This window comes from Ylistrum balloti, unplaced genomic scaffold (genome assembly GCF_031769215.1).
Source record: "Ylistrum balloti isolate Yb309-2 unplaced genomic scaffold, AGI_CSIRO_Ybal_v1 Utg370448, whole genome shotgun sequence".
Classification (NCBI taxonomy): domain Eukaryota; kingdom Metazoa; phylum Mollusca; class Bivalvia; order Pectinida; family Pectinidae; genus Ylistrum; species Ylistrum balloti.
Genome location: NW_026782298.1, coordinates 27,801 through 54,037, shown reverse-complemented (window position 1 = coordinate 54,037; position 26,237 = coordinate 27,801). Strand labels below are relative to the sequence as shown.

General features: G+C 40.3%; 1 protein-coding gene across 1 annotated transcript; it reads left to right on the top strand.

The window, feature by feature from the left end:
* The first annotated feature begins 62 nt into the window (after positions 1–62).
* Positions 63–22,847, top strand: LOC132554873 (protein KTI12 homolog). The gene is made up of 9 exons (XM_060219197.1): positions 63–213; positions 420–471; positions 1,373–1,425; positions 2,196–2,251; positions 4,337–4,416; positions 5,953–6,166; positions 11,775–11,783; positions 19,066–19,134; positions 22,687–22,847. The coding sequence occupies exons 1-9, from the start codon at positions 63–65 to the stop codon at positions 22,828–22,830; spliced, it is 828 nt and encodes a 275-aa protein (XP_060075180.1). The 3' UTR covers positions 22,831–22,847.
* Positions 22,848–26,237: the final 3,390 nt, after the last annotated feature.

The window sequence follows — 26,237 nt, the reverse complement described above, 5'->3', positions numbered from 1 at the left end:
ATCGTTTGTGTTCCGAAGACAAGTACTTCCGTTATTTCGGAAATACATCTATGGTCATAGGTATGCCGTGTATTGTGATGTGTGGTTTTCCTTGCAGTGGGAAAAGCACGCGTACTAAGGAGATCAAACAGTATTTGGAAGAGCATTGTAAAGTAGCAGTGACTGTTTTTAGTGACCACTCCATTGGAGTAAACAGAAACCTCGTATACGCAGGTAACTGTTCCTCTGATTTCGTCATTGAGTCACCCGTTTTGACGGATTTGACAATGATTGGCTGATGCTAGTGATGGATTGCATGTTGGAAATGTTATGACTATGCCTACTTTTCTATGTCTACGTTCATTTTGTCGCTTACTTTATTTTATGGTTAACATTTTATAGTATTTCGTTTCAAAACACAGCTTTTGTTTATCATTCAGACTCGAAAAAAGAAAAGGAAGTGCGTGGTACGTTGAAATCTGCCGTTCAGAGGTACGTACATTAAACCAGTATTGTAATTGTTTGGGACATAGGATTTTGAAATCTGCCGTTCAGAGGTACGTACATTAACAAGTATTGTAATTGTTTGGGACATAGGATTTTGAAATCTGCCGTTCAGAGGTACGTACATTAACAAGTATTGTAATTGTTTGGGACATAGGATTTTGAAATCTGCCGTTCAGAGCATTAACAAGTACGTACATTAACAAGTATTGTAATTGTTTGGGACATAGGATTTTGAAATCTGCCGTTCAGAGGTACGTACATTAACAAGTATTGTAATTGTTTGGGACATAGGATTTTGAAATCTGCCGTTCAGAGGTACGTACATTAACAAGTATTGTAATTGTTTGGGACATAGGATATTGTAATTGTATTGGGTAGGATTTTGAAATCACAAAACAAGTATTGTAATTGTTTGGGACATAGGATTTTGTTACAAACGTCTACAAATATAGTGGTATGGGTCACAAAACATGAATGTAAACCCCTGTGGGGAAAAGTGTTAAGTTGGCATATGATCTGCAAATACACTAGCGTTTAAAGATAGGCCATGCGTAGGGACCCATTGGAAATAGGCTTTTAGCTTTGATGGGTCATCCCAGGTAAAGGGACAACCATAGACATAGTTCTATAACGCTAATATCTTGTATCTTATAATATAAATGTATATATAATCCCTTTGTAATTATACGTGTACATTGTAGGTACACTTTTGTCTTATACTGTACTGTTGTCTTTTTGCCCGAATAAATATTATTTTTATTATCATTATAGGCATGCATAGTCTGTGTTGTGGGTAGTATGCAGGAAGTTATGTTACCAATAGATGGAAGACTATTGGGTATGTAAGTTTATTCATCAAAGTTTTAATTTGGTTTTTATTTTGTAGGCACATTAACAAAGAAGATGTTGTGATTTTGGATTCCCTGAACTATATCAAAGGTGAGTTACAGTATGTGTGAAACCTGCAACATGTGACTAGCCCTCAGAAGATTGCCACAAGTTATTGACCCATATCTTCTAATATTATAATAAATAATGAATGATTTCCATGGAGTTGACTTTGAATTTTTAAACACTTGCATCACTAAAATAGTGCCACACAACACATGTTATGTCCCCAGGATGCATGTGATTAATATACAAACTATGTTACAGAAAAAATACTAGCATGTTGACGGAATTCAACTTCATTGAAATTAGGGAAAATCACAAACCAAAGAGAGACTTACATTGAGACTCCTGAAAAGTAGGAGGAGAAAAAGACCAGGTGCTCTGGAAGAATAACCATCTTCTGCTTCATTGATGATACCCACCATGTAAATCTTGGTCAATTTGAATAATAATGTCATGTTCCCAAATGAGAACAAGGTAAACAATGGAACCACAAGACATACTAATGAAAATTAAACACATCCAGCATCACAAGGAAATTTTCCCAAGGAGATCATTATCATAACAGTACAACTTCCTCATTATATCTTCATTAGTCTGCATCTCTTGATCAGTCATGTCTGCAGTAAATGTTCTCTCTTGGTAAAATGACGCTTGTTGATAATACAATACAAAGAATTGTTAATTTTATATTGGAGATTTGATTGAATTGTTAGTAATCTCTTTCCATATAAATATTTGTCTACTATTTCTGTGATATATTATTTCTAACTGACAAAAACCTTTTTGTCATGCATTGCCTTGATTCTTTGCTTCAGGTTTCAGATATGAGCTGTATTGCATAACAAAGGCATGCCAAACCCCACAGTGTACAGTAAGTTCATTTTAACTGTTGATAGATATTTTGTGTTGTTTGTTTTTTCTTTCCATTGATAATTCTAGCTTTTTTTAAACTCATTAAAATTATCTTTTTCTACACTAATTAATAATTTTTCTTGTTTTATTTTGATTGTTTTTGTGTTGTTTTTGATTTCTTGACAATTTATTATGTTTTTCATTTATCTGACAGTTTCTGACCCATCAACAATGTCTGTTTCTTTTGCTTTTGTCTCATTGACAGTTTCTGTCAGTTTTTGTTTAATTGACAATTTCTGTTTCTTTTGTCTCAATTACAGTTTCTGTCAGTTTTTAGTGATGATTTGGTGTTGAGATTTTTGACTTAGTGACAATATCTGTTGCTTTTCTTCCAATTGACACATTCTGTCTGTTTTTAGTGATGATTTGGTGTTGAGATTTTTGACTTAGTGACAATATCTGTTGCTTTTCTTCAAATTGACACATTCTGTCTGTTTTTAGTGATGATTTGGTGTTGAGATTTTTGACTTAGTGACAATATCTGTTGCTTTTCTTCCAATTGACACATTCTGTCTGTTTTTAGTGATGATTTGGTGTTGAGATTTTTGACTTAGTGACAATATCTGTTGCTTTTCTTCAAATTGACACATTCTGTCTGTTTGTAGTGATGATTTGGTGTTGAGATTTTTGACTTAGTGACAATATCTGTTGCTTTTCTTCCAATTGACACATTCTGTCTGTTTTTAGTGATGATTTGGTGTTGAGATTTTTGACTTAGTGACAATATCTGTTGCTTTTCTTCCAATTTACACATTCTGTCTGTTTTTAGTGATGATTTTTGTTGACATTTTTGACTTATTGACAATATCTGTTGCTTTTCTTCCATAATTGACATTCTGTCTGTTTTTAGTGATTTGGTGTTGAGATTTTTGATTAGTGACAATGTTGCTGAGATTTTTGACTTAGTGACAATATCTGTTGCTTTTCTTCCAATTGACACATTCTGTTTGTAGTGATGATTTGGTGTTGAGATTTTTGACTTAGTGACAATATCTGTTTTTCTTCAATTTTCTGTTTTTGAGTGATTTTGTGTTGAGATTTTTGTTTTATAGTGCTTTTCTTCAAAGACACATTCTGTCTGTTTGGTTATTTTTGACTTAGTGACAATATCTGTTGCTTTTCTTCAAATTGACACATTCTGTCCATTTTTAGTGATGATTGAGATTTTTTGACTTAGTGACAATATCTGTTGCTTTTCTTCCAATTGACACATTCTGTCCGTTTTTAGTGATGATTTGGTGTTGAGATTTTTGACTTAGTGACAATATCTGTTGCTTTTCTTCCAATTGACACATTCTGTCTGTGATGATTTGGTGTTGAGATTTTTGACTTAGTGACAATATCTGTTGCTTTTCTTCCAATTGACACATTCTGTCTGTTTTTAGTGATGATTTGGTGTTGAGATTTTTGACTTAGTGACAATATCTGTTGCTTTTCTTCCAATTGACACATTCTGTCTGTTTTTAGTGATGATTTGGTGTTGAGATTTTTGACTTAGTGACAATATCTGTTGCTTTTCTTCCAATTGACACATTCTGTCTGTTTGTAGTGATGATTTGGTGTTGAGATTTTTGACTTAGTGACAATATCTGTTGCTTTTCTTCCAATTGACACATTCTGTCTGTTTTTAGTGATGATTTGGTGTTGAGATTTTTGACTTAGTGACAATATCTGTTGCTTTTCTTCCAATTGACACATTCTGTCTGTTTTTAGTGATGATTTGGTGTTGAGATTTTTGACTTAGTGACAATATCTGTTGCTTTTCTTCCAATTGACACATTCTGTCTGTTTTTAGTGATGATTTGGTGTTGAGATTTTTGACTTAGTGACAATATCTGTTGCTTTTCTTCCAATTGACACATTCTGTCTGTTTTGACCGATTTTTTTGATTTGTTGCTGATTGATGTTAAATAATTGAGAATTTCTGTTGTTTTACAATATTAACTCTTGAAAAAGGACGGAAGCTAGCACACTTTTATGAATTAAAATATAGAATAAAAAGTCCAGATTGTGGTACTTAAGGCATTGTTTTTGTTTTTATTAGGTATTCTGCGATAGTAACAAAGATTCCGTGTCAGCTTGGAACCAAGACAGACCTCCAGAGGAACGCTACACACAGGAGATGTGAGTGTAGAAAAGAACAAAATTAAAACATTGTGAAGAAATACAAGATGATGGTTTTCATTCTGTAATAAGCCCGGGGTTGAACACATTGATTCTAACTCATAGTCAGGATGGGCTTATAAAGGTACAATAAGACCGGGGTTGAACACATTGATTCTAACTCATAGTCAGGATGGGCTTATTAAGGTACAATAAGCCCGGGGTTGAACACATTGATTCTAACTCATAGACAGGATGGGCTTATTAAGGTACAATAAGCCCAACACAGTAATTCCTACTTAGAGTCAGACTGGGCTTGTTACAGGACAGTAAGTCCAGGGGCCAACACAGTAATTCCTACTTAGAGTCAGACTGGGCTTGTTACAGGACAGTAAGTCCAGGGGCCAACACAGTAATTCCTACTTAGAGTCAGACTGGGCTTGTTACAGGACAGTAAGTCCAGGGGCCAACACAGTAATTCCTACTTAGAGTCAGACTGGGCTTGTTACAGGACAGTAAGTCCAGGGGCCAACACAGTAATTCCTACTTAGAGTCAGACTGGGCTTGTTACAGGACAGTAAGTCCAGGGGCCAACACAGTAATTCCTACTTAGAGTCAGACTGGGCTTGTTACAGGACAGTAAGTCCAGGGGCCAACACAGTAATTCCTACTTAGAGTCAGACTGGGCTTGTTACAGGACAGTAAGTCCAGGGGCCAACACAGTAATTCCTACTTAGAGTCAGACTGGGCTTGTTACAGGACAGTAAGTCCAGGGGCCAACACAGTAATTCCTACTTAGAGTCAGACTGGGCTTGTTACAGGACAGTAAGTCCAGGGGCCAACACAGTAATTCCTACTTAGAGTCAGACTGGGCTTGTTACAGGACAGTAAGTCCAGGGGCCAACACAGTAATTCCTACTTAGAGTCAGACTGGGCTTGTTACAGGACAGTAAGTCCAGGGGCCAACACAGTAATTCCTACTTAGAGTCAGACTGGGCTTGTTACAGGACAGTAAGTCCAGGGGCCAACACAGTAATTCCTACTTAGAGTCAGACTGGGCTTGTTACAGGACAGTAAGTCCAGGGGCCAACACAGTAATTCCTACTTAGAGTCAGACTGGGCTTGTTACAGGACAGTAAGTCCAGGGGCCAACACAGTAACTCATACTTAGAGTCAGACTTTTTCAGGATTATGTTCTGTGTGTTTGCAATTCTGTATTGACCTGTGATAAATGAGTTTATATTAGGCATAGGCCGATTTCTACATAAAAACATATTAAAAAACTCTGATGTAATGAGCTGAATTATGTTGTGTAGTGTTTATGAATATTCCCAAACCATCTTTAATATAAACATTATTATTGTCCATAAAAAAAACAGAAATTATTTTTGCTTGTACTTGTTAGAAGGGGCCTCCTGCATCATATTCAGTGAGGTAGCGACAAGCTTCTACAATAAAACCTCAAAATGATGAGGGCTATTCAAGGGGAAGTAATTCAGAAAACTTTTAAATTGACATTATGTGATAATTGTTTGATTATTGCACTGTATTGTACAGACTTGATGCCCTGATAATGAGATTTGAGCCTCCAAACTCAAACCAGCGATGGGACAGTCCACTGTTTACAGTTCAGAGCGAGGACATATTGTCAGGACAACAGATTGTTGATGCTTTGCTCAACAGAAAGCCTCCTCCTCCAAACATGGCTACACAGAATGTAAGTCTACCAGAGTTAAGTTCACTCCCTCCTCTAAACATGGCCACACAGAATGTAAGTCTACCAGAGGAAAGTTCACTCCCTCCTCTAAACATGGCCACACAGAATGTAAGTCTACCAGAGTTAAGTTCACTCCCTCCTCTAAACATGGCCACACAGAATGTAAGTCTACCAGAGTTAAGTTCACTCCCTCCTCTAAACATGGCCACACAGAATGTAAGTCTACCAGAGGTAAGTTCACTCCCTCCTCTAAACATGGCCACACAGAATGTAAGTCTACCAGAGGAAAGTTCACTCCCTCCTCTAAACATGGCTACACAGAATGTAAGTCTACCAGAGTTAAGTTCACTACCTCCTCTAAACATGGCCACACAGAATGTAAGTCTACCAGAGTTAAGTTCACTCCCTCCTCTAAACATGGCCACACAGAATGTAAGTCCACCAGAGAAAAGTTTACTCCCTCCTCCAAACATGGCTACACAGAATGTAAGTCTAACAGAGGAAAGTTCACACCCTCCACTAAACATGGCCACACAGAATGTAAGTCCACCAAAGGAAAGTTCACTCCCTCCACTAAACATGGCCACACAGAATGTAAGTCCATCAAAGGATAGTTCACTCCCTCCTCTAAACATGGCCACACAGAATGTAAGTCCACCAGAGGAAAGTTTACTCCCTCCTCCAAACATGGCTACACAGAATGTAAGTCTAACAGAGGAAAGTTCACACCCTCCACTAAACATGGCCACACAGAATGTAAGCCTACCAGAGTTAAGTTCACACCCTCCACTAAACATGGCCACACAGAATGTAAGCCTACCAGAGGAAAGTTCACTCCCTCCACTAAACATGGCCACACAGAATGTAAGTCCACCAGAGTTAAGTTCACACCCTCCACTAAACATGGCCACACAGAATGTAAGCCTACCAGAGGAAAGTTCACACCCTCCACTAAACATGGCCACACAGAATGTAAGCCTACCAGAGTTAAGTTCACACCCTCCACTAAACATGGCCACACAGAATGTAAGCCTACCAGAGGAAAGTTCACTCCCTCCACTAAACATGGCCACACAGAATGTAAGCCTACCAGAGGAAAGTTCACACCCTCCTCCAAACATGGCTACACAGAATGTAAGTCTACCAGAGTAAAGTTCACTCCCTCCTCCAAACATGGCTACACAGATTGTACCGGTAAGTCTACCAGAGTTAAGTTCACTCCCTCCTCCAAACATGGCTACACAGAATGTAAGTCTACCAGAGTTAAGTTCACTCCCTCCTCCAAACATGGCTACACAGAATGTAAGTCTACCAGAGGAAAGTTCACTCCCTCCTCCAAACATGGCTACACAGAATGTAAGTCTACCAGAGTTAAGTTCACTCCCTCCTCCAAACATGGCTACACAGAATGTAAGTCTACCAGAGGAAAGTTCACTCCCTCCTCTAAACATGGCCACACAGAATGTAAGTCTACCAGAGTTAAGTTCACTCCCTCCTCTAAACATGGCCACACAGAATGTAAGTCTACCAGAGGAAAGTTCACTCCCTCCTCTAAACATGGCTACACAGAATGTAAGTCCATCAAAGGATAGTTCACTCCCTCCTCTAAACATGGCCACACAGAATGTAAGTCTACCAGAGGAAAGTTCACTCCCTCCTCTAAACATGGCCACACAGAATGTAAGTCTACCAGAGGAAAGTTCACGCCCTCCTCTAAACATGGCTACTCACAATGTAAGTCTACCAGAGTTAAGTTCACTCCCTCCTCTAAACATGGCTAGACAGAATGTAAGTCTACTAGAGTTAAGGTCACTCCCTCCTCTAAACATGGTTACACAGAATGTATGTCTACCAGAGGAAAGTTCACTCCCTCCTCCAAACATGGCTACACAGAATGTAAGTCTACCAGAGTTTAGTTCACTCCCTCCTCTAAACATGGCTACACAGAATGTAAGTCTACCAGAGGAAAGTTCACTCCCTCCTCTAAACATGGCCACACAGAATGGAAGTCTACCAGAGTTAAGTTCACTCCCTCCTCTAAACATGGCCACACAGAATGTAAGTCTACCAGAGTTAAGTTCACACCCTCCACTAAACATGGCCACACAGAATGTAAGCCTACCAGAGGAAAGTTCACACCCTCCACTAAACATGGCCACACAGAATGTAAGCCTACCAGAGTTAAGTTCACACCCTCCACTAAACATGGCCACACAGAATGTAAGCCTACCAAAGGAAAGTTCACTCCCTCCACTAAACATGGCCACACAGAATGTAAGCCTACCAGAGGAAAGTTCACACCCTCCTCCAAACATGGCTACACAGAAAGTAAGTCTACCAGAGTAAGTTCACTCCCTCCTCCAAACATGACTACACAGATTGTACCGGTAAGTCTACCAGAGTTAAGTTCACTCCCTCCTCCAAACATGGCTACACAGAATGTAAGTCTACCAGAGTTAAGTTCACTCCCTCCTCCAAACATGGCTACACAGAATGTAAGTCTACCAGAGGAAAGTTCACTCCCTCCTCCAAACATGGCTACACAGAATGTAAGTCTACCAGAGTTAAGTTCACTCCCTCCTCCAAACATGGCTACACTGAATGTAAGTCTACCAGAGGAAAGTTCACTCCCTCCTCTAAACATGGCCACACAGAATGTAAGTCTACCAGAGTTAAGTTCACTCCCTCCTCTAAACATGGCCACACAGAATGTAAGTCTACCGGAGGAAAGTTCACTCCCTCCTCTAAACATGGCTACACAGAATGTAAGTCCATCAAAGGATAGTTCACTCCCTCCTCTAAACATGGCCACACAGAATGTAAGTCTACCAGAGGAAAGTTCACTCCCTCCTCTAAACATGGCCACACAGAATGTAAGTCTACCAGAGGAAAGTTCACTCCCTCCTCTAAACATGGCTACACAGAATGTAAGTCCATCAAAGGAAAGTTCACTCCCTCCTCTAAACATGGCCACACAGAATGTAAGTCTACCAGAGGAAAGTTCACTCCCTCCTCTAAACATGGCCACACAGAATGTAAGTCTACCAGAGGAAAGTTCACTCCCTCCTCTAAACATGGCTAAGAATGTAAGTCTACCAGAGTTAAGTTCACTCCCTCCTCTAAACATGGCTACACAGAATGTAAGTCTACCAGAGTTAAGTTCACTCCCTCCTCTAAACATGGCTACACAGAATGTAAGTCTACCAGAGTTAAGTTCACTCCCTCCTCTAAACATGGCTACACAGAATGTAAGTCTACCAGAGTTAAGTTCACTCCCTCCTCTAAACATGGCTAGACAGAATGTAAGTCTACCAGAGGAAAGTTCACTCCCTCCTCTAAACATGGCTACACAGAATGTAAGTCTACCAGAGGAAAGTTCACTCCCTCCTCTAAACATGGCTACACAGAATGTAAGTCTACCAGAGTTAAGTTCACTCCCTCCTCTAAACATGGCCACACAGAATGTAAGTCTACCAGAGTTAAGTTCACTCCCTCCTCTAAACATGGCCACACAGAATGTAAGTCTACCAGAGGAAAGTTCACTCCCTCCTCCAAACATGGCTACACAGAATGTAAGTCTACCAGAGTTAAGTTCACTCCCTCCTCTAAACATGGTTACACAGAATGTAAGTCTACCAGAGGAAAGTTCACTCCCTCCTCCAAACATGGCTACACAGAATGTAAGTCTACCAGAGGAAAGTTCACTCCCTCCTCCAAACATGGCTACACAGAATGTAAGTCTACCAGAGGAAAGTTCACTCCCTCCTCTAAACATGCCACACAGAATGTAAGTATACCAGAGGAAAGTTCACTCCCACCTCCAAACATGGCTACACAGAATGTAAGTCTACCATGACACAGGAAAGTTCACTCCCTCCTCCTCTAAACATGGCCACACAGAATGTAAGTCTACCAGAGTTAAGTTCACTCCCTCCTCTAAACATGGCCACACAGAATGTAAGTCTACCAGAGGAAAGTTCACTCCCTCCTCTAAACATGGCTACACAGAATGTAAGTCTACACTCCCTCCTCTAAACATGGCTACACAGAATGTAAGTCTACCAGAGGAAAGTTCACTCCCTCCTCTAAACATGGCCACACAGAATGTAAGTCTACCAGAGGAAAGTTCACTCCCTCCTCTAAACATGGCTACACAGAATGTAAGTCTACTAGAGTTAAGTTCACTCCCTCCTCTAAACATGGCCACACAGAATGTAAGTCTACCAGAGGAAAGTTCACTCCCTCCTCTAAACATGGCCACACAGAATGTAAGTCTACCAGAGGAAAGTTCACTCCCTCCTCTAAACATGGCCACACAGAATGTAAGTCTACCAGAGGAAAGTTCACTCCCTCCTCTAAACATGGCCACACAGAATGTAAGTCTACCAGAGGAAAGTTCACTCCCTCCTCTAAACATGGCCACACAGAATGTAAGTCTACCAGAGGAAAGTTCACTCATGGCCACACAGAATGTAAGTCTACCAGAGGAAAGTCCAAACATGGCTACACAGAATGTAAGTCTACCAGAGGAAAGTTCACTCCCTCCTCCAAACATGGCTACACAGAATGTAAGTCTACCAGAGGAAAGTTCACTCCCTCCTCTAAACATGGCCACACAGAATGTAAGTCTACCAGAGGAAAGTTCACTCCCTCCTCCAAACATGGCTACACAGAATGTAAGTCTACCAGAGTTAAGTTCACTCCCTCCTCTAAACATGGCCACACAGAATGTAAGTCTACCAGAGGAAAGTTCACTCCCTCCTCTAAACATGGCTACACAGAATGTAAGTCTACCAGAGGAAAGTTCACTCCCTCCTCTAAACATGGCCACACAGAATGTAAGTCTACCAGAGGAAAGTTCACTCCCTCCTCTAAACATGGCCACACAGAATGTAAGTCTACCAGAGGAAAGTTCACTCCCTCCTCTAAACATGGCCACACAGAATGTAAGTCTACCAGTTCACTCCCACCTCTAAACATGGCCACACAGAATGTTAGTCTACCAGAGTTAAGTTCACTCCCTCCTCCAAACATGGCTACACAGAATGTAAGTCTACCAGAGGAAAGTTTACTCCCTCCTCTGAACATGGCTACACAGAATGTAAGTCTACTAGAGTTAAGTTCACTCCCTCCTCCAAACATGGCTACACAGAATGTAAGTCTACCAGAGGAAAGTTCACTCCCTCCTCTAAACATGGCCACACAGAATGTAAGTCTACCAGAGGAAAGTTCACTCCCTCCTCTAAACATGGCTACACAGAATGTAAGTCTACCAGAGTTAAGTTCACTCCCTCCTCTAAACATGGCCACACAGAATGTAAGTCTACCAGAGGAAAGTTCACTCCCTCCTCTAAACATGGCTACACAGAATGTAAGTCTACCAGAGTTAAGTTCACTCCCTCCTCTAAACATGGCCACACAGAATGTAAGTCTACCAGAGGAAAGTTCACTCCCTCCTCTAAACATGGCTACACAGAATGTAAGTCTACCAGAGTTAAGTTCACTCCCTCCTCTAAACATGGCCACACAGAATGTAAGTCTACCAGAGTTAAGTTCACTCCCTCCTCTAAACATGGCCACACAGAATGTAAGTCTACCAGAGGAAAGTTCACTCCCTCCTCTAAACATGGCCACACAGAATGTAAGTTTACCATATTTCCAGTCTGTACCAGTTAAAGTTCACTCCCTCCTCTAAACATGGCCACACAGAATTAAGTCTACCAGAGGAAAGTTCACATCCCTCCTCTAAACATGGTATTGTCCACTCAGGCCACACAGAATGTAAGTCTACCAGGAGTTAAGTTCACTCCCTCCTCTAAACATGGCCACACAGAATGTAATCTACCAGAGTGGAAAGTTCACTCCCTCCTCCAAACATGGCTACACAGAATGTAAGTCTACCAGAGTGGTTCACTCCCTCCTCTAAACATGGCTACACAGAATGTAAGTCTACCAGAGGAAAGTTCACTCCCTCCTCTAAACATGGCCACACAGAATGTAAGTCTACCAGAGTTAAGTTCACTCCCTCCTCTAAACATGGCCACACAGAATGTAAGTCTACCAGAGGAATATTTTTCACTTCCTCCTCAAACATGGCTACACAGAATGGAAGTCTACCAGAGTTAAGTTCACTCCCTCCTCTAAACATGGCCACACAGAATGTAAGTCTACAAGAGTTAAGGCCACACAGAATGTAAGTCCAGTGTGGAGCACTCCCTCCTCAAACTGACACAGTATGTAGTGTACCAGAGATTACACTGGTCACCTTCATCAGACAACATGACCAGTGTGGAGCGTACTAGTAGTCACTCCCTCCTAAACATGGCCACACAGTGTAAGTCTACTGACAGAGAATCTTCACGGTCACCTTCATGGCCACACAGATGTACCAGTGTGGAGCGTACTAAACACTGGCGTACATGTAAGTACGAGATCTACAGTCATGTCATCAGACAAGTAACCAGTGTGGAGCGTTCTCTGCACTGAACTAGGTAGTGTACAAGATCTACACTCACCTTCATGGCAGACAGAATGACCAGTGTAGAGCATACTAGCACTGATGTACATAGTTTACAAGATCTACACGGTCACCTTCATCAGACAAATGATCAGTGTGGAGCGTACTAGCTGACATGTATGTACTCCCTCCTCTAAACATGACAAATGATCTACATGTAAGTCACCTTCATTAAACATGACAGATGACCAGTGTGGAGCGTACTCACCTTCCTCTGACATGGCGTACACGTAGTGTAATGAGATCTACACGGTCACCTTCATTAGACAGATGACCAGTGTGGAGCGTACTAGCACTGACGTATGTAGTGCGCGAGATCTACATGGCCACCTTCATCAGACAAATGACCAGTGTTGAGCGTACTAGCACTGGCGTACATAGTGTACGAGATCTAGTCATTGTCATCAGACAAATAACCAGTGTGGAGCATTCTTGCACTGAACTAGGTAGTGTACAAGATCTACACGGTCACCTTCATCAGACAAATGACCAGTGTAGAGCATACTAGCACTGATGTACATAGTTTACAAGATCTACACGGTCACCTTCATCAGACAAATGATCAGTGTGGAGCGTACTAAAACTGACGTATGTAGTGTACGAGATCTACATGGTCACCTTCATCAGACAAATGACCAGTGTGGAGCGTACTAGCACTGACGTAAGTAGTGTACGAGATCTACACTGTCACCTTCATCAGACAAATGACCAGTGTGGAGTGTTCTTGCACTGACATACATAGTGTAATGAGATATACACGGTCACCTTCATTAGACAGATGACCAGTGTGGAGCGTACTAGCACTGACGTACGTAGTGTAATGAGATATACACGGTCACCTTCATTAGACAGATGACCAGTGTGTAGCGTACTAGCACTGACGTACATAGTGTAATGAGATATACACGGTCACCTTCATTAGACAGATGACCAGTGTGGAGCGTACTAGCACTGACGTACGTAGTGTAATGAGATCTACACTGTCACCTTCATTAGACAGATGACCAGTGTGGAGCGTACTAGCACTGACGTACGTAGTGTAATGAGATCTACACGGTCACCTTCATCAGACAGATGACCAGTGTGGAGCGTACTAGCACTGACGTACATAGTGTAATGAGATATACACGGTCACCTTCATTAGACAGATGACCAGTGTGGAGCGTACTAGCACTGACGTACATAGTGTAATGAGATATACACGGTCACCTTCATTAGACAAATGACCAGTGTGGAGCGTACTAGCACTGAACTAGGTAGTGTACGAGATCTACACGGTCACCTTCATTAGACAGATGACCAGTGTGGAGCGTACTAGCACTGACGTACATAGTGTAATGAGATATACACGGTCATCTTCATTAGACAGATGACCAGTGTGGAGAGTACTAGCACTGACGTACATAGTGTAATGAGATATACACGGTCACCTTCATTAGACAGATGACCAGTGTGGAGCGTACTAGCACTGAACTAGGTAGTGTACGAGATCTACACGGTCACCTTCATTAGACAGATGACCAGTGTGGAGCGTACTAGCACTGACGTACGTAGTGTAATGAGATCTACACTGTCACCTTCATTAGACAGATGACCAGTGTGGAGCGTACTAGCACTGACGTACGTAGTGTAATGAGATCTACACGGTCACCTTCATCAGACAGATGACCAGTGTGGAGCGTACTAGCACTGACGTACATAGTGTAATGAGATATACACGGTCACCTTCATTAGACAGATGACCAGTGTGGAGCGTACTAGCACTGACGTACGTAGTGTAATGAGATACACACGGTCACCTTCATTAGACAGATGACCAGTGTGGAGAGTACTAGCACTGACGTACGTAGTGTAATGAGATATACACGGTCACCTTCATTAGACAGATGACCAGTGTGGAGCGTACTAGCACTGACGTAGGTAGTGTACGAGATCTACACGGTCACCTTCATTAGACAGATGACCAGTGTGGAGCGTACTAGCACTGACGTACGTAGTGTAATGAGATCTACACTGTCACCTTCATTAGACAGATGACCAGTGTGGAGCGTACTAGCACTGACGTACGTAGTGTGTGAGATCTACACGGTCACCTTCATTAGACAGATGACCAGTGTGGAGCGTACTAGCACTGACGTACATAGTGTAATGAGATATACACGGTCACCTTCATCAGACAGATGACCAGTGTGTAGCGTACTAGCACTGACGTACATAGTGTAATGAGATATACACGGTCACCTTCATTAGACAGATGACCAGTGTGGAGCGTACTAGCACTGACGTACGTAGTGTAATGAGATCTACACTGTCACCTTCATTAGACAGATGACCAGTGTGGAGCGTACTAGCACTGACGTACGTAGTGTAATGAGATCTACACGGTCACCTTCATCAGACAGATGACCAGTGTGGAGCGTACTAGCACTGACGTACATAGTGTAATGAGATATACACGGTCACCTTCATTAGACAGATGACCAGTGTGGAGCGTACTAGCACTGACGTACATAGTGTAATGAGATATACACGGTCACCTTCATTAGACAAATGACCAGTGTGGAGCGTACTAGCACTGAACGTACGTAGTGTAATGAGATCTACACGGTCACCTTCATCAGACAGATGACCAGTGTGGAGCGTACTAGCACTGACGTACATAGTGTAATGAGATATACACGGTCATCTTCATTAGACAGATGACCAGTGTGGAGAGTACTAGCACTGACGTACATAGTGTAATGAGATATACACGGTCACCTTCATTAGACAGATGACCAGTGTGGAGCGTACTAGCACTGAACTAGGTAGTGTACGAGATCTACACGGTCACCTTCATTAGACAGATGACCAGTGTGGAGCGTACTAGCACTGACGTACATAGTGTAATGAGATATACACGGTCACCTTCATTAGACAGATGACCAGTGTGGAGCGTACTAGCACTGACGTACGTAGTGTAATGAGATCGACACGGTCACCTTCATCATACAGATGACCAGTGTGGAGCGTACTAGCACTGACGTACATAGTGTAATGAGATATACACGGTCACCTTCATCAGACAGATGACCAGTGTGGAGCGTACTAGCACTGACGTACATAGTGTAATGAGATATACACGGTCACCTTCATTAGACAGATGACCAGTGTGGAGCGTACTAGCACTGACGTACATAGTGTAATGAGATATACACGGTCACCTTCATTAGACAGATGACCAGTGTGGAGCGTACTAGCACTGACGTACATAGTGTAATGAGATCTACACGGTCACCTTCATTAGACAGATGACCAGTGTGGAGCGTACTAGCACTGACGTACGTAGTGTAATGAGATATACACTGTCACCTTCATTAGACAGATGACCAGTGTGGAGCGTACTAGCACTGACGTACGTAGTGTAATGAGATCTACACTGTCACCTTCATCAGACAGATGACCAGTGTGGAGCGTACTAGCACTGACGTACGTAGTGTAATGAGATCTACACGGTCACCTTCATCAGACAGATGACCAGTGTGGAGCGTACTAGCACTGACGTACGTAGTGTAATGAGATATACACGGTCACCTTCATTAGACAGATGACCAGTGTGGAGCGTACTAGCACTGACGTATGTAGTGTAATGAGATATACACGGTCACCTTCATTAGACAGATGACCAGTGTGGAGCGTACTAGCACTGACGAACGTAGTGTAATGAGATATACACGGTCACCTTCATTAGACAGATGACCAGTGTGGAGCGTACTAGCACTGACGTACGTAGTGTAATGAGATATACACGGTCACCTTCATTAGACAGATGACCAGTGTGGAGCGTACTAGCACTGACGTACGTAGTGTAATGAGATATACACGGTCACCTTCATTAGACAGATGACCAGTGTGGAGCGTACTAGCACTGACGAACGTAGTGTAATGAGATATACACGGTCACCTTCATTAGACAGATGACCAGTGTGGAGCGTACTAGCACTGACGTACGTAGTGTAATGAGATGGTAAGGAATCAACTTTTTTGTCTGTAATCCTATATACACTAACAATGATTTTTTGTTTTTTTAAGTGAATGAGAATCCAAACCAGGTTCCTAGTGTACATTTCTCACTAGAATTAGTTACATCATCCTTGTACTACAAGACATCTAGCATCTATTCCTTGGTGTACACAGGTAAAAGTGAAAAGTTTTCAAATGATGTTAAGTTTACATTCAACAAAGTTAGGTTACAACGGCAGAATTTGAGAATTAAGGAGAGAGAGTTGCTATATGTTATAGGCAATAGTCAGGTTGTCAAACATGAGCTCGTATCCTTAACTAAATTTTGACCATAATTGGTCATACCATGGTCATAGTACCACGGTTTCTAACACACTATGGCCATATTTGGAGACAGCTTGACCATCACCTGCTCTTGCAGGCAGTTTCATAATTCAATATTTCATAACTATTGAGCGATGTTGGTCCAGCTCCATAAACTGACCATAAGTACTTGACTGTTGTACTCAACCTGACCACTGAAGTACATTTGTATATTCTGTGTCATGGAGGCTTGGGTCCTGACATTACGACTCTGTAATTATCTAATTCTGTATTTGGGTCACACTTATTTACATATATTATAGAACAATTGATAAATAGATTGTAATGAAATGTTATTAATCACCAAAATGTTGTTAACTATTAATTAACTTTGGTTAATCATGACATCATTTAGTTTGTTACAGTTAAGTAGTGTGTTACACTATTTTCCATTTTAGTGCAAGTAGGATATAGTACAATGTATGTAAGTACTACTACATTTCAAACTGGTCCGTGACCGTGTAGTCATAGAAACCTCACACTCTAATCTTCTACTGGTTGTGTTAGAAGATGAAGGTGACCGTGTAGTCATCGAAACGTCACACTCTTATCTTCTACTGGTTGTGTTATAAGATGATGGTTACCGTGTAGTCATCGAAACGTCACACTCTAATCTTCTGCTGGTTGTGTTATGAGATGAAGGTGACCGTGTAGTTATAGAAACGTCACACTCTAATCTTCTACTGGTTGTGTATAAGATGGAAGTGACCGTGTAGTCATAGAAATGTCACATTCTATTCCAAGTAAAACAAATGAGGGATATTAGATTAGGTTCAGTCATTGGTCTGTGGAGCTTTTCGAAGTTGCAGCTTGAACACCATTCAACTGACCCGAGCTAAATGTTTACACAAATACACTTTACATATGTGTATTGATCTCAGCTAAATGTTTACACAAATACACTATACATATGTGTATCGATCTCAGCTAAATGTTTACACAAATACACTATACATATGTGTATTGATCTCAGCTAAATGTTTACACAAATACACTATACATATGTGTATTGACCTCAGCTAAATGTTTACACAAATACACTATACATATGTATTGTATTGACCCCAGCTAAATGTTTACACAAATACACTATACATATGTGTATTGACCTCAGCTAAATGTTTACACAAATACACTATACATATGTGTATTGACCCCAGCTAAATGTTTACACAAATACACTATACATATGTGTATTGACCTCAGCTAAATGTTTACACAAATACACTATACATATGTGTATTGACCCCAGCTAAATGTTTACACAAATACACTATACATATGTGTATTGACCCCAGCTAACTTTACATATGTGTATTGACCCCAGCTAAATGTTTACACAAATACACTATACATATGTGTATTGACCCCAGCTTAATGTTTACACAAATACACTGTACATATGTGTATTAATCTCAGCTAAATGTTTACACAAATTCACTATACATATGTGTATTGACCCCAGCTAAATGTTTACACAAATACACTATACATATGTGTATTGACCCCAGCTAAATGTTTACACAAATACACTATACATATGTGTATTGACCCCAGCTAAATGTTTACACAAATACACTATACATATGTGTATTGATCTCAGCTAAATGTTTACACAAATACACTATACATATGTGTATTGACCCCAGCTAAATGTTTACACAAATACACTATACATATGTGTATTGACCCCAGCTAAATGTTTACACAAATACACTATACATATGTGTATTGATTATGCTTATACTTGAGTGGTGACCTTTGCTTTAGGTTTTATTATTAATTTTTTCTCCATTACTTTATTTCGTATTTCTTATTGTTTCCTGGATAACGTTGGAAACAATTAGAAATACAATTTTTTGAAATTACTGCGATTTTTGTTCTAGTCTGCATATTGAAACTTCTCAAATGAAATCTACAAAACTTTGTATTACATATCAGATTGTAGTTTACTTAAGTTGTAGCTTTTGTTATTGGCAAGATTTTTTTCTTTTCTTTTTTTATGTCTGCTCTGTTACCATGGAAACAAAGAGTTACTAGAAGACCAACACTAGTACTATTTTGGTTGTAGGTTCTCATGGCTGCACAGAAGACCTGTGTACCAGGGGATGAGATACCTATACCGGGTGCTAAGGAGAAGGTAGGTTTCCATACATAAAATCCAACTTTGTCATATATTGAGAAGTTCATGATAATGAAATTCTTATATCCTTGGACCCCTTTCCCCGTTCTGTTTGTCCTCTACCAGTCTGCTTACTGTGACATGCTTAGCTAGATTCAGGTACAGGCAATGATTAAGCAAAGAGGTGATCGGCTCTGATAGTATAGACAGCCCCTCTCTACCTCATCTCTGTATCTCACTCTCTCCAGTCACTGATAGTATAGACAGCCCCTCTCTACCTCATCTCTGTATCTCATTCTCTCCAGTCACTGATAGTATAGACAGCCCCTCTCTACCTCATCTCTGTATCTCACTCTCTCCAGTCACTGATAGTATAGACAGCCCCTCTCTACCTCATCTCTGTATCTCACTCTCTCCAGTCACTGATAGTATAGACAGCCCCTCTCTACCTCATCTCTGTATCTCATTCTCTCCAGTCACTGATAGTATAGACAGCCCCTCTCTACCTCATCTCTGTATCTCACTCTCTCCAGTCACTGATAGTATAGACAGCCCCTCTCTACCTCATCTCTGTATCTCACTCTCTCCAGTCACTGATAGTATAGACAGCCCCTCTCTACCTCATCTCTGTATCTCACTCTCTCCAGTCACTGATAGTATAGACAGCCCCTCTCTACCTCATCTCTGTATCTCACTCTCTCCAGTCACTGATAGTATAGACAGCCCCTCTCTACCTCATCTCTGTATCTCACTCTCTCCAGTCACTGATAGTATAGACAGCCCCTCTCTACCTCATCTCTGTATCTCACTCTCTCCAGTCACTGATAGTATAGACAGCCCCTCTCTACCTCATCTCTGTATCTCACTCTCTCCAGTCACTGATAGTATAGACAGCCCCTCTCTACCTCATCTCTGTATCTCATTCTCTCCAGTCACTGATAGTATAGACAGCCCCTCTCTACCTCATCTCTGTATCTCATTCTCTCCAGTCACTGATAGTATAGACAGCCCCTCTCTACCTCATCTCTGTATCTCATTCTCTCCAGTCACTGATAGTATAGACAGCCCCTCTCTACCTCATCTCTGTATCTCACTCTCTCCAGTCACTGATAGTATAGACAGCCCCTCTCTACCTCATCTCTGTATCTCACTCTCTCCAGTCACTGATAGTATAGACAGCCCCTCTCTACCTCATCTCTGTATCTCATTCTCTCCAGTCACTGATAGTATAGACAGCCCCTCTCTACCTCATCCCTGTATCTCTCCTTCAAAATTACTTTACAGATCTTGTGTAGGTTGTTCTTGGTTCTGTATAGTGTGTTATATATGTGTTGTGTAAGATCCTGTTGGTTCTGTAGTGTGTTATATATGTGTTGTGTAGGTACCTGTTGGTTCTGTATAGTGTGTTATATATGTGTTGTGTAGGTTCCTGTTGGTTCTGTATAGTGTGTTATATATGTGTTGTGTAAGATCCTGTTGGTTCTGTATAGTGTGTTATATATGTGTTGTGTAGGTTCCTGTTGGTTCTGTATAGTGTGTTATATATGTGTTGTGTAGGTTCCTGTTGGTTCTGTATATATGTGTGTGTATATATGTGTTGTGTAAGTTCTGTTGGTTCTGTAGTGTGGTTATATATGTTATATATGTGTTGTGTAGGTTCCTGTTGCTTCTGTATAGTGTGTTATATATGTGTTGTGTAGGTTCCTGTTGGTTCTGTAGTGTGTTATATATGTGTTGTGTAGGTTCCTGTTGGTTCTGTATAGTGTGTTATATATGTGTTGTGTAGGTTCCTGTGTGGTTGTATAGTGTGTTATATATGTGTTATATATGTGTAGGTCTGTATAGTGTGTTATATATGTGTTGTGTAGGTTACTGTTGCTTCTGTATAGTGTGTTATATATGTGTTGTGTAAGATCCTGTTGGTTCTGTAGTGTGTTATATATGTGTTGTGTAGGTTCCTGTTGGTTCTGTATAGTGTGTTATATATGTGTTGTGTAAGATCCTGTTGGTTCTGTATAGTGTGTTATATATGTGTTGTGTAGGTTCCTGTTGGTTCTGTATAGTGTGTTATATATGTGTTGTGTAGGTTCCTGTTGGTTCTGTAGTGTGTTATATATGTGTTGTGTAGGTTACTGTTGGTTCTGTAGTGTGTTATATATGTGTTGTGTAGGTTCCTGTTGGTTCTGTATAGTGTGTTATATATGTGTTGTGTAGGTTCCTGTTGGTTCTGTATAGTGTGTTATATATGTGTTGTGTAGGTTACTGTTGGTTCTGTAGTGTGTTATATATGTGTTGTGTAGGTTCCTGTTGGTTCTGTAGTGTGTTATATATGTGTTGTGTAGGTTACTGTTGCTTCTGTATAGTGTGTTATATATGTGTTGTGTAGGTTCCTGTTGGTTCTGTGTTATATATGTGTGTTATATATGTGTTGTGTGTTATATATCCTGTTGTAGGTTTATATGTTCTGTATAATGTGTTATATATGTGTTGTGTAGGTTCCTGTTGTTTCTGTAGTGTGTTATATATGTGTTGTGTAGGTTCCTGTTGGTTCTGTTGTGTGTTATATATGTGTTGTGTAGGTTCCTGTTGGTTCTGTATAGTGTGTTATATATGTGTTGTGTAGGTTCCTGTTGGTTCTGTATAGTGTGTTATATATGTGTTGTGTAAGATCCTGTTATATATGTTCTGTATAGTGTGTTATATATGTGTTGTGTAGGTTCCTGTTGGTTCTGTAGTGTGTTATATATGTGTTGTGTAGGTTCCTGTTGGTTCTGTAGTGTGTTATGTGTGGTGTAGGTTCCTGTTGGTTCTGTAGTGTGTTATATATGTGTTGTGTAGGTTCCTGTTGGTTCTGTAGTGTGTTATATATGTGTTGTGTAGGTTCCTGTTGGTTCTGTATAGTGTGTTATATATGTGTTGTGTAGGTTCCTGTTGGTTCTGTAGTGTGTTATATATGTGTTGTGTAGGTTCCTGTTGGTTCTGTATAGTGTGTTATATATGTGTTGTGTAAGATCCTGTTGGTTCTGTATAGTGTGTTATATATGTGTTGTGTAGGTTCCTGTTGGTTCTGTAGTGTGTTATATATGTGTTGTGTAGGTTCCTGTTGGTTCTGTATAGTGTGTTATATATGTGTTGTGTAGGTTCCTGTTGGTTCTGTATAGTGTGTTATATATGTGTTGTGTAGGTTCCTGTTGGTTCTGTATAGTGTGTTATATATGTGTTGTGTAGGTTACTGTTGCTTCTGTATAGTGTGTTATATATGTGTTGTGTAAGATCCTGTTGGTTCTGTAGTGTGTTATATATGTGTTGTGTAGGTTCCTGTTGGTTCTGTAGTGTGTTATATATGTGTTGTGTAGGTTCCTGTTGGTTCTGTATAGTGTGTTATATATGTGTTGTGTAGGTTCCTGTTGGTTCTGTAGTGTGTTATATTTGTGTTGTGTAGGTTCCTCTTGGTTCTTAATATCATGCAATATTGAGGCTTCGTCCTTGAAGAAGAAGTATTTTTAAGGTCTGTTTGATAAAAATTGTAAGGCTGTACCTATAATGCTGATTTTTCCTCTTCTAATACAGATTACAGTACTGCGACCTTTAACCTTGGGAGAGCTACAGCGTCATCGTCGACAGTTCATTGTATATACAAAAATGCACCCAGTCAGTGATACAGAAATGCTTTGTAATATGTTTGTCCAGTATCTTAATAAAGGTCTTCGGTGACTCCAGTTTTTCTTAAAGATTGTTTGTTGTTTTAATCATTGTTTATAAAATCAATTACCATGACAACAGCTGACAGATACTTATTAGCTCACCTGGCCCAAGGGGCTGTCTGTCCTGCGTCCATCAACTTTTCATTTAAACAACTTCTTCCAAAATACCTGAAGGCCAGGACACATTATATAAGGCCGGAAGGTTCCTTTGATGACGCCCAACAAAGTTTGCAAAAAGAAATGACCTTGTCCCATATTCAAGGTCGCAGAGGTCAAATGTGTTAAAACCTTTAAATGACTTCTACCCAAATACCAGAAGGCCTAGAATCATTATATTAGGCTACTATGTTCCTCTTATGGTGTCCTACAAAGTTTGCTAAAAGAAATTACCTTGACCAATCTTCAAGGTCACAGAAGTCAAATGTGTTAAAACGTTTAAACAATTTCTTATGAAATATCGAAAAGCCTAGAATCATTATATTTGGCCAGTATGTTCCTTTTATCAAGCCCAAGAAAGTTTGCAAAAAGAAATCACCTTTACCCATATTCAAGGTCACAGATGTCAAATGTGTTCAAACCTTTAAATGACTTTTTCTGGCTAACCAAATATCTAGGATAGTGATATTATGACAATTTAGGTTCTCAGTGATGCCTGATAATATTTGAGCAAAGAAATTACCTTGACCCATATTCAAAGTCACAACGGTCAAACCTTTGAACAACTTCTGCTTAATCAAAAGGCCTAAAATCACAATATTTGGCCAAAAGGTTCCCTTCATGGTGTTCACTGGGGTTAAATTTGGTAAAATCATTAACAACTTCTGACTGACCAAAGGCTATCATATTTGGCCAGTAAAAGTTTCACAAAGGCTTATATACATATATGTAGAACCTTCCAATGACTTATTAAAGGAATATGTTTGGCTGGGAATTTTCTTGGAATAATCTGGAATAAATTATAAAGACCTTACGCAGTGATGTCACACTGTTCCAAAAATAGATTAAACCAAGCCCCCTGGAGGTCTGATAGGCTTGAGCAAAGTAATGTGAATAACTATATGTTAGCCAATTACTTATGTTCTATTTACAGCATTAAAATACAGAAAATATGACCGGAAAGAGAATTGCAAGAGCTTCATTTTGATTTAAGATTTTTCATAATTATAGCATAAATAAATAAGAAATTCTAAGTTGATCCCATTTGCTATGCAGTGTTTATAGGCCTACAGTAAACTGTTATCAGTATATCTCCAGTAACCAGGGCTTAACTGGCCATGGTGACATCACTAATGATACACATGAAACATTTTATTATTGGTTTTGAGTTAGGATTATAGTTTCAAATTACATGTACCTTAATTTTTCCTGTGTTTGTAAACTATGATCTAAAGGGCAAGTAAGCTTCTGCTGTCCTGGGTCATCCGTCCAGCTGTAACTAAGAGTTTTTCTGCTATATTGTTTGACCATCTTCTTTCCTCGATTTAAAAGAAAGCTATCAATTATATTTAACTGGAAACATAAAGTCTCACTTCAGTATTTGGGTGAAGTGAGTTGACAATGGTAAGATAAAGGTTAAGTTTTTGTATTTAAGTGCTAGATAAATCATGCTATATTTTATATGAATGTTCCCTAAGTTCTCAAGTGTACTCCATTATAGGCCTAATCAAAAAAAAAAAAGGGCGGGCAGACGGTTACCTTGGATTTTCATGAAGTTTTCAAATTTCATGTGTACGTTCCTCTTTATTCTCAATTGTTGCTTTTTAGCGTTGTGCGTCATGCGTCGTGAGCGTTAAGGCCCCTTGGGCCTCTTGTTGATTACTGGATTTTACAGAAAAATGCGTGTTTTGGATTTAGCTTTTTTTCAAAAATCAGCTCCTCAACAGGTCCTGATTTAATGTTGTTATTTTGATTTAAAAATAAAAGTAACAAAAATTACATGCATAAAAGATATATATTTTTAATGTATGAAAGGTAAAGGTTGCAATGTACAGCCATCATTTTGTTTGTCATTCAGATTTTATTTTCACACCAAAAATAAGTAAATTAAATGTTTCTTCACAATAAGAACCTGACTAGAGGTGATGTGATGAGTGGTTCACTGTCAGACCTTCACTAGAGGTGATGTGATGTGATGTGTGGTTTACTGTCAGAACCTGACTACAGGTGATGTGATGAGTGGTTCACTGTCAGAACCTGACTAGAGGTGATAGGATGAGTGGTTCACTGTCAGAACCTGACTAGAGGTGATGTAATGGGTGGTTCACTGTCAGAACCTAACTTGAGGGGATGTGAGGAGTGGTTCACTGTCAGAACCTGACTAGAGGGGATATGAGGAGTGGTTCACTGTCAGAACCTGACTAGAGGTGATGTGATGAGTGTTTCACTGTCAGAACCTGACTAGAGGTGATGTGATGAGTGGTTCACTGTCAGAACCTGACTAGAGGTGATGTGATGAGTGGTTTACTGTCAGACCTTCACTAGAGGTGATGTGATGTGTGGTTTACTGTCAGAACCTGACTAAAGGTGATGTGATGAGTGGTTCACTGTCAGAACCTGACTAGAGGTGATGTGATGAGTGGTTCACTGTCAGAACCTGACTAGAGGTGATGTGATGAGTGATTCACTGTCAGAACCTGACTAGAGGTGATGTGATGAGTGATTCACTGTCAGAACCTGATTAGAGGTGATATGATGATTGGTTCACTGTCAGAACCTGACTAGAGGTGATGTGATGAGTGGTTCACTGTCAGAACCTGACTAGAGGTGATGTGATGAGTGATTCACTGTCAGAACCTGATTAGAGGTGATGTGATGATTGGTTCACTGTCAGAACCTGACTAGAGGTGATGTGATGAGTGGTTCACTGTCAGAACCTGACTAGAGGTGATGTGATGAGTGATTCACTGTCAGAACCTGATTAGAGGTGATGTGATGATTGGTTCACTGTCAGAACCTGACTAGAGGTGATATGATGAGTGGTTCACTGTCAGAACCTGACTAGAGGTGATGTGATGAGTGATTCACTGTCAGAACCTGACTAGAGGTGATGTGATGAGTGGTTCACTGTCAGAACCTGACTAGAGGTGATGTGATGAGTGGTTCACTGTCAGAACCTGACTAGAGGTGATGTGATGTGATGTGTGGTTCACTGTCAGAACCTGACTAGAGGTGATGTGATGAGTGGTTCACTGTCAGAACCTGACTAGAGGTGATGTGATGAGTGGTTCACTGTCAGAACCTGACTAGAGGTGATGTGATGAGTGGTTCACTGTCAGAACCTGACTAGAGGTGATGTGATGAGTGGTTCACTGTCAGAACCTGACTAGAGGTGATGTGATGATTGGTTCACTGTCAGAACCTGACTAGAGGTGATGTGATGAGTGGTTCACTGTCAGAACCTGACTAGAGGTGATGTGA